Source organism: Penaeus monodon, chromosome 35, assembly GCF_015228065.2.
Source record: "Penaeus monodon isolate SGIC_2016 chromosome 35, NSTDA_Pmon_1, whole genome shotgun sequence".
In the NCBI taxonomy this organism is placed as follows: domain Eukaryota; kingdom Metazoa; phylum Arthropoda; class Malacostraca; order Decapoda; family Penaeidae; genus Penaeus; species Penaeus monodon.
In genome coordinates, this window is record NC_051420.1 from 11,743,097 (window position 1) to 11,755,596 (window position 12,500).

At 34.5% G+C, this 12,500-nt stretch overlaps 1 protein-coding gene across 4 annotated transcripts in view; it reads right to left on the reverse strand.

Moving 5' to 3' along the window:
* Positions 1–12,500, reverse strand: part of LOC119595077 (serine palmitoyltransferase 2-like) — a 32,739-nt gene that overhangs the window by 1,146 nt on the left and 19,093 nt on the right. For all 4 annotated transcript variants that reach the window (XM_037944221.1, XM_037944219.1, XM_037944222.1 and 1 more), the window contains 6 exons: positions 10,350–10,504; positions 9,924–10,069; positions 8,408–8,610; positions 8,054–8,233; positions 7,644–7,805; positions 7,136–7,262 (listed from right to left, as the gene is read on the reverse strand). In XM_037944221.1, coding sequence (XP_037800149.1) covers positions 7,136–7,262; positions 7,644–7,805; positions 8,054–8,233; positions 8,408–8,610; positions 9,924–10,069; positions 10,350–10,504 — 973 coding nt within the window. The remainder of the gene's footprint in view (positions 1–7,135; positions 7,263–7,643; positions 7,806–8,053; positions 8,234–8,407; positions 8,611–9,923; positions 10,070–10,349; positions 10,505–12,500) is intronic.

The following is a 12,500-nucleotide window of genomic DNA, read 5'->3' on the forward strand; positions in this document are numbered from 1 at the left end:
ATCAGGAAAAAAAAAGGGGGGGGGGGAGGGAGAGGGGAAATTATGCCTACAACAAAACTTGCAAATATTGGGAGGAAGGGATAGTACAAATTACTGATTACAGGTAGGAAAAAAAAAAAAAAAAAAAAAAAAAAAAAATTATATATATATATATATATATATATATTATATATATATATATATATATATATATATATATATATTTTTTTTTTTTTTTTTTTTTTTTTGGGGGGGGGGGGGGGGGGATACTACACATGTAGGAAGTGTACATGGTGTACCCACTATCACTACAATAGAGAGACTTCTACAACTTAACTAGAATGTTTCATGCAGATTCAGGGTTGTCTTACTCTACTAAAGACCTAGGTTAAGGAATTTATTCATAATCCATTTCTTCTAAACAACAAAATGTTCTGCCTCAAAAGTTTTGCTCCTAATCTAAATTTTTGCAAGTGAATATTAAAAAAAAAAAAGAGAATGTATCTGTGAAAAATGTTCATAAGCAATAATACTGAAAAACAATATATAATACTGTAGAATATTGATAATGAGCTTCAAGATAATAGGCTGCAATATCCGTATCTAATAAAGTAATACATTAAGACTCCTATCTTTTTCATTCTTTTCATTATCAACTAAGAAAGGTTACTCATATCAGTATTCCAGTTTAAAATATCTGAATTTAAAAATAATGAAATAACCATATTCAAAGTAAGCAATATGCATACTTATACCCAGATTATTATTCAGAGCAATTTATTATTTTTCTTATGTAATAATTATAAACAGCTTCATTATACAATCCACAAAATTATTAATGTAATTTCTATGAATACATATACAGATATCATTATCAATTCCATGAAAATTATCATCAAAGTAGAATACAGGATTTACCACCATGAATTTGCAGGTAACATGAAGTGATTCATACTGGAATAACTTCCTTCTCCTCATAATCAACAGGTAATGATACTGGACAAATCAAAATCAATGTCTGAATATCATCAACTGTATTTTGTATCCTTTTCTCATGGTACTCTTAATGATATTTCATTATACTCATAATTTTGAATATTTATATGTATAGAACTAATTTTCACTGTAAGACTACTGACACGAACTTATAAAAAAGGATTCTATATCCATAACAACCACCACCCCGTGAATGCATTGCAAATCTGATACCAAGGCAGCAACCTTGTTATCCTTACCTAATGTGTACAATAACAAGAGGTTCAAGTGGTCATAGGTAATAAAACAGTAAATTAAACTGCTTTCCAAAACACTTCCTCTCAGTTCCATACCAACTGCTTTCTAGATGGAAGCTGCTCAGTGCATCATATCCAATGACCAATAAGACACCTACTATAGGCCTATGAATCTTTTCATATATCATTTCAAACAAAATCTCAATCTATTATTCATCTAGCAAATCATTAGATCAAAGAATCTAACAGCACTGGGAAATAATCAGAAGAGTACTTGCCACTGCACTGTCGATGTCAGGAGTGCACATATGCATGTAGAATCCACTACAGTTCTATTCTAATATAATTTCTTAAAACACAGACAGCTCCACAAGCAATTTCTTACAAACTGATCAATTACTAGACATGCCTGCTCTCACTTATTGATCCTATCCTTTGAATTTCCAGGAAATAAAATAAGGGGAGATGGAGGACCTTATGCAGGCTTGGCCATTAACCTGATGACACTGGGGACAGCATGCATGTACATGCCATGCCCACTGTGAGTATAGTTTACTAATTGACCTTCCACGTAGATGGCTCCACAAGTATTTAGTCACTAATGAGTCAATTACTAGTATTACCTACCTCACCTGTTGACCCTTTCCTTTGATTTTTGGAAATCTTTTCTTTTATTGTACATTACTGATAGTATTGTCAATAGCATTATAATCATAATAATGTCTTTAACAAAAGTAATATTGATTCATGATTAAGTTTTTGTGGAGTCATCTTTATATAAAGGGCAATATCAAAGCAAAACCATATTGAGCTGAGCACATTCCTGACATCTTTGGGTGATGATGGTTGAAAATACTTCAACCATCATCAAATACCTTTCCTCAAGAAATGAATTCAAATCTATCAAAAAACTACAAAGATAATTAATATCACATTTGTGAAACATCACCATATTTACCTTTGTCACCTTTCTCTAGACAAAAAATTACAGAAAAATATCCCAACAGCCCCCACTCATGTGTAAAAGCAAGTATGCTCAGACCAAAAAACATACCACACGAAAACCGATCAAAAAGCAACTATCCCAAACATACATGTAATTTCAAAATACAAAGGCGAGCAGTTGTTTCTCTATGCTCATATTTCCCCATGAGAACATCGCTTTCTTTAACCCACTGGGTCCAGGTGACGTGACTGTCGCGTCATGAAAAAAAAAAAAAAATTGGTTGAATATGCTGTAATGAAAAATTCAGCTGAAGGCCACAGTGAAGAGAATGGCTGCCCATGAGTTCACATAGCTCTTGGAGGGTGATTAGACTCAGTGGCCATCTAGGATAGGGCTTGCATTTTTCCACCAATAAACAAGGGTGGAATATACAATCCATGAGCCATGGCTGGAAGACTGCTTGCTCCAAGGAGGACACTATTTCAATATCAATTTCCTATTTTCTTTTACCATCTTGTTAAAGCAAATCAAATGACAAATACAAACTTTGGAAAATGACAAGTACAAAAAATACAAGAAAATTTAGATAATAACACTGTGAAGCAGAGGCCAAGATTCTTAATTGTGCATGAGTGCTTGTGTGAGACTGGCCTACAAGCCACACACCCAGGAGAACTGCCACTCAAGTAAGCCTAATGCCCAGATTTTGGATATACATGCAGACTGTGAGACACCTGAGTCTAACAAGTTAATACCACAATCATTTTGATACTGTGCTTGGCCACACTATCCTTTGTTCACCCCTCATAGGAACCCAGCAAAAACATTAATTAGAGAGCTCAGAGTTTGTGACTAAACCCACATATGGTTGTGGTATATTGTTTCCATAACGACAGAAAAAAACAACAAAAAAACAGATGGAAGAAAATTAAATGTTAATATCATTACTCATGCACTGGGGTAATGATAATCTTGTAAACTACGGAAAAGAATATTCAATCAATGTTTATTTACCTCAGAAATAAATAAATAAAAATTAAATATAGAAATTTAAAAATTCAGATTTAATTTTTCAACCCTCAAAAAAGAAGGCAAATGAATATAGAATCATGGAAATTGTGTTATAGTAACAATGCCTTTCCCTAGGGTTGTCTCATGGAGGTATGCCTGTAGATGAACACTAAGCTGCAGGGTAGCCGGTTCCTTTCTGCCCTGACTTTGACCCAAGAAGTGGATGCCAGTCCTCATTAACAGCTGAATCAACTGAGTGGAGCTAGTTGGTCATGGACTAGAACCTTGCCACCGTAAAGTCAGCACTCTACCACTGAATTCTGTCACTTCATTTAAAAAAATTTCTTCATATAACCTTTCGTGCCATTTACCTAAATGCTAGGGTTCATTACAACAAATATAATGACATGTTATATCCAAAGTCTAATAACAAGTAGTTGGAAAAGTGAGACTACAGAGTAAAAAATTATAAAAGAAAAAATAAAAAAGCCAAGGTTTGTGTACTGTTAAAATCACAACTAGCTGAAAGTGGTTCTAAAAGCCTGATCTACATAAACAGAAGTGGATTGGGGGGAGGTAATTGTTGCCTGCTACATCACATTACAGCAGTGATCCCATTTCTTGTATTCATAATGTACATAAGGTGGGTAAGAACTAAATACATCAAACTTGATTAATATCATGCCTGTGGTGAGTGTTAACATTCATAATTAATAGAGTTTTACTTACACACTGTTTTACACACATTAGACATGAAATATGTTATTGCTCTTATACATCACAAGTATAAACAACTACCCTTATTGACCTTAACACTCAACTGTCGGCCTTAAAAGCATATGGGGATCAGATAATTGAATAATGTTGTCATACTATGCTGTGTTGAACTGTACATTTTCCCTTGTAACAGTGTTAAACAAAATAACAAAATAAATAAACAAATTATCTTCATTTCTTTACTATGCCTTTGGCTTTTTCAAGGTTCCCTAACCTCTTATTCCCTTAGCCCCCCCCCCAAAGAACTCCACACTAAAACAACTTCAGCCAAAGTATTTGAGCATCAAAACAACAGAGAGAAAGAAAAGGAAAATAAAAAGTAAAAAAAAAAAAATCTGGCCCATGTACATGTACTTAGCAAAAAATGCGCACGCACGCACTCACACACAGACGTATATCTTAGACGTAGAGAGAAATCTGGTTACCTTTTTCTAGTTGTTTTCAGAATACAAGAATGATTTTCTAACTTACATCAGATATGTGTATCTGACACAAACTGCAGAAAAATGTGCTAATATACCATGGAAAAGAGAGAAAGAAAAACAAAATAAAGACAAACAGAAAAACGAGAGTAGGAGAGAGAAAGAACTTTGCCACATCGTCTCTCAATACCAACTTCACGCTTGTGGCCAAATGGCTAAATATGCATTGTGCACTATTCCCCATTTCTCCCCAAGTCCCTAGGTAACCCACTATCCAAGCTGACACTCCCTTAGAGCCTTGGGCCTTGGGACAGGTTTGTGCTAAGGGTGTCTCCTGCCACAGAAATATGAGTATGAAAGGACCAAGGAACATAATAAGATTTGAAAAATCAAAGGAGAGAATATGAAAACTATTGGGGAAAAAAATATCAAAACAGATGTATAAAAAGTAGTAATACATCATACTGATCATCACCAAATCAAATGTTATAATTACCATCACTTTAACAATTGTACTGGGAAAAAAAAAGTAATCATGGCCAAAGTAATAGTATTTTAAAATCAAAAGAAAACCAGAAGTCAGACGTAAAAATAAAATAACCTGGGTAATCTGAGAAAGAATATGAAATTAGCAATAAAAATGTTGTAGAAAATGGAAATCATGGAAGGAAATGGTTAAGAAAAGCTGCATGTAATGTATAAATATTTATACACTTACAACTACAACTTTTATGATATACCTTAAAAATATATTATTTAAGTAATGGTAAAAGATACAGAGAGAAAAAGACAAAGAAAAAGTGGCGAGACAGGGAGATAGTAACACTTACTCACACACATAATTCATTCATTCATTCATTTACCCTCTCTCTCAAATATACTAAAGAATGAAGCAGGGGAATACTGAGGAAGAGGGGGAGATATGCACAAGGCAAGGGCTGAGGAGAGAGTAGAATGGAATGGAGAAGAGAGGAGACGAGAGGAGAAAAAGGAAGGAAAGGGAAATGGAAGAGTCAAAATCCCAAAGGAACTTCTTGAAAAACTCAATAACCCCATGGAAATTGCTCATAGAATGTTGTTGACAAAGTCACAGACTGCTATAACATGGATTATCTTTATATGTAATGGACAGATGAGAGAATAAGAAGCAAGATATTTTTCAAATGATACCAACTAATAAAAAGAAAACCTGACAATTCACAATCTTTTTTACATCCATCCAAATGGACTCTCATGAGATAAAAGTTACGCAGAACCATCTAGCATTTACATTTACATATGAAATACATTTAGTCATGATTTCTTACCTCCTTATACAAAATATGAAGAAGTTTTGTTCACTTTTTTGTTTCATTTGCTAACACAAAAGCAGGTAATTTCCTCAAAACAGTTCCTTTGGGTATGACCAATACTTATACATATATATAGAATAAGATTTATGCATCAATTTATATATTTTCCATGATTAAATTCAAAATATCAGGTTCCTGAAGAATCTAAAATCACTGTCTTGCAATTTAGATAATATAAAAAGTAATTTGAATTAATGGTAATCAAACACAAGATAACTATCTGGATTTTAGGTATTGAAGGTAACAGCCTATCAAGCTCTTTAACCCCTTCGATCTGGGTGACATGACCATCACATCATGAAAAAATCTGGCTCAAAGGGCATGTGACATGAACATTCCTTACAGGATAATCTGGCTGAAGGATGGGTAACGCAAACCTGCTGCTGTAAGCATTTCGACTGAAGGCCAGGGTGATGGAAAAGACTCACTATGAGTGCACAAACCTCTTGGGATGTTGATTAGACTCATATAGCAATTTGGTATTATTCTCATTAATGTACAAGTATGGAATGTAATGTCCATGAACCATGGCTGGAAGAACCCCAGCCCCAGCTCAGCATCACATTCCCGGTGGTGTGACCAGTGATGCAGGTTGTATTATAGAAAATTAAATATTGTATAAAAATAATAATAAATAAATAAATAAATGAATTAATTAATAACAAAATTAAAAATAAATAAAAAATGACACAAACAACAGTGTTACATATTTCTATTTTTCTTGTACTAACTACCTAGAGAGATATGATATGGAGTCTGTACAAAGTAGAGTCTCTTACCATCTGGATAATGAAATTCAAATAGCAAGTATGGACATTGAAAAACGGTAAAAAAGTTAAAAACATTTATGAGTAAAAAGAGGAAACAACACTGCAAATAGAAAGAATAGAGTTTTGTCACCACACGCATGTGTCTGCATGCGCACAGCCTACAAGCTGTGCACCAGCAAAGTGGTTGCTCATGTAAGCCTAATGGCCAGATTTATGGTCGTGTGATTGCCATGACACAACCAGATCCAAGGGGTTAATATATTAATTAAAAGAATTGATAAATTACACACTTCAACCATCTTACTGAATATTGCTGAATATACAACTAAAGCTATCATAAGATGAGAATAAGACCTGTGAGAGAGTAAATGAGTGGGCAAGAGAGTGGGTGGGTGGATGGATGGGTGGGAGAGTGAGTGGCTGAGCAAGTAAATGGATGGGTGAGTGAATGACTGGGCAGGTGAAGTAGTAGGGAGAGTGAGTGAATGGGTGGGGTGTGTGGGCTTGTGAATATATGGGTATATGCAAACCCTAGTGTACACATGTGCAAATTTATATCTGTCAACACTTTACATACACTTGTATGGCAGTATCTGCATAGAGCTGTGCATATAAAACTGCCTCCAGACAACACAATCACACAAACCTTCGCCATCTCCTTGTTTGCCCATGATGGTAGCCATGGATGTGATAATCTGCTCTGCAACTGGAGGAGACATGGAGGCTGCATAGATCTGCGCATGACTAGTGACTCTCAAGTGATTGATCAGATCCTGAGGAAAGAGATACAACAGAGGACATAATTAAGGATATCCATGGTTACAGTGAGAGACAGCACAGGTTACAAAATGCTATCCATGTGCTCCTATGGGGTTTCTGAAGGGGGAAAATAATAAATGGTCTAGTTCAAGATGTCTGCTAGACAGCCTCATTCTTTGCCTTATTTTGTATCTCAAGTAAAGATGCCTAGACTTTTTCAATGAGTAGTCAGAATAAAAATATTTTTATGACATTTATTCAAGCCTTGGTAGATGATGATGAAAGAAGGAAGAATAAAGAAGGAAGGAGGAAGGATACACAAGACAATAAAGCAGGCATTCTGAAATGAAGTAGGAAGATAAATCTAAGAGTGATTACAACACTTGCTTTCTCACCTTTGATCCAGCAATGTACCCTCCAGCAGCACCAAAGCTCTTCGTGAATGTTCCCATGTGAATATCAACATCCTTGGGGTCAACACCGAAATAATCTACGACACCACCACCGTGAGGACCTAAGGCACCGATGCTGTGAGCTTCATCGACATAGAGGTAAGTCTTGGGGTGCAGAAAAAGGATTTTTATTAGTGCATTTAAGTGAGTTATCATAATACCTCACATAACCCGACTCATCACGCCTGGGATGGCTATAGGCATCGCGACACGTCATTTCGAGTCAGTGATAATAAATATCCAAGCAAGTAAATTGTACTCTTGGTCATATTTTTAGTGAGCAGAGGATAGTAAAATACTTGTATAGTCAATGGCTGTTCTTTGCCTAAAAAATAATTAAGTTGATACTATACCTTGTACTTCTTTTTTATTCTGATAAAATTAGGGAGATCACAGATAGAGCCTTCCATGGAGTAAATACCCTCCACGACAATCATTGCTTTCTTCCAAGGCCGCCGGGTTCTAGGGTGCCCATAGATTATTGCCTCGCGAAGCTTCTTCTCAAGGTCTTGCGCGTCGTTGTGGCGGAAAACCTGAGTGAATTTGAAGTGAAGTAAAAATTTAATGCTGATAATCATATAATTATTCTACTACTTGGGTCAATATTGAAAGGATAAATTATATTGCGTGTGCATGCACGCACATATACATGCACATACATACAAAAAATTAAATATTAATTACAACCCCTTGAAAATAAAGCTCACTTTCACAGTTGCCCCTGAGAGCCGAAGTCCCAGGATGAGCGACGCGTGATTAAATTCATCGGAAAAGACAAGGCAGCCTGGGCCAAGGAGGGAAGGCAGGTTGAGTACATTGGTGGCAAAACCCATCCCAAAGGTGATGGCATCATCGACACCTAAAAATTCAGCGACCAGGGATTCAAGCTTCTGGTGGATTTCCATGCTTCCTGAAGAGAAGGAGGAATATTTTACATTAGAATAAGAGGTGTAGAAAAAAAATACATGAACAAAAATCAATGCCTCCCTCCCACTCTCTCAAATAACTGTATTAATAATAAATTAGTAAATAAATAAACAAAATAAAAAGTAAAAAAGAATGTAAAACAAAAACAAATTAATAAATCAATCAAGTAACTAAAGATAACAAGGAATGACTCATCAAGCATTTATGTAAATGACAATAGGAGTCTAATTTAAATAAACATATAAAAAATTAAAATGTTAATATATTTTTTCACGAAAAGATGAATCACTTACGGAATGTATGAAAATTAACCACTCACTTATTTAAAACTTAATCACTAAAAAAAATCAAAACTATTTCAAAAATGGGATGAACGAAAACCAACCAATCAATTAACCACATGTTTTCAATCTTGGTGTGTCCCCTACCCCTGAGGACACACCAAGGGTTTATCATGGAGTACACCACTCACAGGGTTCTCATGGTGTCTGGCAAACTTGGAGAGAAAACTATGAGTTATCACATCCAGGCATGTCTAATGTCCCTACTACAGTTATTAAACCTGTGTCCCAATATTTTAATACTTGCTATGAAACATCATACGTGGCTATGCTGTTAGCAAAGTCTGTTAAGTTAGGAGTAAATGCTCGTCTGAATATTATATGGTCTCAAAGGAGACATGTTGTGTACCAGCCAATCAAATCTAAAATAGGCCCTTCAATTATCAGTTGTGGATCTGAGGAAGGTATATTTAAAGACATTGATATTATTCTGTTTGTTCATACATACAGTATTCTCTACCTATCTGAAAAAGGAAGAAAAGAACAGTATAATTTACTTTCTGGCTACCAACATAACACTGAGCCATAGCCTAATGATTTGCTAAAAATTTATTTATATTGTGATCTCTTTTTACTAATCTGCTATTCATTTTTTCATATTATTTTGGAAATACTTTGGGTACTCACTTTTGCTAGCAATATTCAAGGAAAGGCTAAAATGAAGATAATGTTATATGTTAAGTCAAAATACTTTTGAATAATAATGTTACTCTGTGTTTTTTGCAATCATCACTGTATGGAGGGGATACATTGATAACATAAAGAGTGCTCAAAGGATGTGTGTGTGTGTTTGAGGGGGGAATGGAGAAATCCCTGATTATATAAAATTTACAATTTTTTTAGAAAATTAAAGAAAAGAAAGGTGGAGAAAAGTTATAGTTATTCCATGTCATTTATAAAACAATCTTTTTTGCATCATTTCCATCTTTTGAACAGAATACTGAAGTGATCTTACCAAGTTCAAGACGAGGACTGCACGTGGTGACACCTAAGGTTTTTGTTGTTTCTTCTGCAGCATCATGACAAGGGCCTACATTTTCTGCAAATCCTAAGTAGTTATATGAGCCCACATTTATACATTTAATGATTTTGCCTGTCAATCTGTAATCAAAGAGAAAAGGAGGGAGAAGAAAAGTTAAGCTCTCTTTTAAACACAAATATGCAGTGCTATTCCTGTTCCACACTTCTATCCATGTTCATAAAATCTAGAATTTTTTTTTTTACCAAGTTTCATATGTATATCTTTCTTGGATTAGCTCATACTTCTTTACCATATATATATGAAGGAAAAATGAATAAGTAATTACTTAAAACAGGATAAACTACCATTAAAATAGAAACTTGAAGAATAAATACAAATCATTATTTCAAAAACACTTACTTCATCGTCCAGCCATAATCAGGTGTAGTTCGCTCCATAAGATCTATAATGGCTCCAGGAACGCTGCAGATGGTACGGTTCCAGCAGTCTTGAATTCTACGATACACATTTCGAGTGTAGAAGCTCTCAAACCCAATGTAAAGGGGTACATAGCCCTGTACAAAAATTCTCATATTAGTATGTCTCAGTAACTCAGTGTGTGCTTGTGTGTGTGTTTACATTATCTGTCTGTGCTTACACTTAAGCTTGCATGTGTCTGTATGTGTGTATGTATATGTATGAGTGTGTGAGATTAATATTATATAATATTTCTCCAGCCTACCACCCTAAATCCAATTTGGCTTGTAAAGAAAGAAAGAAAAAAATAAATACTGCCCTTTAAAAGCAACTTCAGCATCATCTAAACTCCAAGAAATATTTTAAACAAAAGAATGAATAATTACAAATTGGTATAAACTGCTTCCAATATAAAATGTTAGTATATCTAAATACGAAATGTAAAAATCCTCATTATTCTACAATGTACTGTGTGCTACCTTCATATCTATTACTATACATTATAAAGAGTAAAGGTTATGCATTTGAGGAGGTATACAGTAGTTGGAAACTCTCTCTTTTTGTGCAAACTAACAAATCAGGAATAAGCTCAACCATGATGTAAATATCATTAGCATCATATTTTCATTTAATAAATAAGTAGAACTATAACTGTAAACCAGTTCTAGTTGTAGCTAAAAATGCTGATGCTACTACCTATTTGAATATAACAATTTCAACACAATCATATCAGCTGTTCAGGCAATCTAATGATAAAATCTGACAACTAAATGAACTTTTCATTGAACGCCTCTTCGCCAACGACCAACTGGCCAAATAGCTATTTTGCTAACAACCAATGGATCTGTCCCCAATAAGACATTATAAACAACAGTATATTGTAGCTGATATTTACTTCAAAAGAAAGAAATATACTGGACCTAACAAAAGCATTGTATTACTTCAATAGCCATAAAAGAAAATGCACCAAAATTATGCAAAATACAGTATGGTTAGATAATGTGCTACAACTCTCTTCATTTTATAATAAATAAATTAGATAAAAAAGGTAATATTACTTCCATATCCATAAAAAGAAATGTAAAATGGCATGTATACTAGTTTCACATTAAGACAAATTTGTTCAACAGCTATGAATGAGGGTAACCATTGATAGGAAGCTCACATGGGGTATAGTCCAATGACAAGCATTTCCAAATATCTCTTTGGAAGTCATTCCTAGTCACCCAGAATGACACAATGCAAAGCTTGTTTATTATCACTTCCAAAGTATGAAAACTCTGAAAGGCTTCAGTTATTGAAGGCTGTTGCCCACAATCTCTAAGTTATATCTCACTGTGACTATTTGTACATATAATTTTTGTTTTGCATATATGTTTGCCTCCATTATGTTTATAAATAGATGTTTGCCTCTACTATGTTTTTGAGTAATGCCTTCTTTAATATTTTTTTCCATTATGAAATGAAAATGGCTACTGCAAACTTTTCAAAGCTCCATTTGGGGATACTTTGATTCAGTATTATGTCTGGCAGCAGCGTCATTTGGCCATATGGTTGTCCACGCAATAGCTATTCAGCTGATAGTCCGTTGGCAAATTATCCGACTGTGAAATGACCTTCAGCAAAGAGTCCAACAGCTCCTTCACACTGCTATCAATCTTACAGATTAAGTAAGTTCTCCTTGCATGTACAAAAAATGTACAACACTGCATTGATTTTTAAAATCTGATTTTACTTCAATGTATTTCAGGCAAACCTTTTTCCCTCAATGAGGAAATGTATACCAATGCCTATAAAACTATGGTAAGCAATAAACATCCTAGCTTAAAGGCAAACAAGAGTTTTAAACTTTGTTAGTATTCCTCACTGTAAAACTGATCTTCTAAATCTTAACAAACTATTTGTCAATGTATAATGATTGTGACTAAAATGAATTTTATGGGAAACCAATGTTATATGAATAAGGAGAAATATGCATACTTGTAAATGAGAGAGAAAGACAGAGAGAGAGAGAGAGAGAGAGAGAGAGAGAGAGAGAGAGAGAGAGAGAGAGAGAGAGAGAGAGAGAGAGAGTGTGTGTGTGTGTGTGTGTGT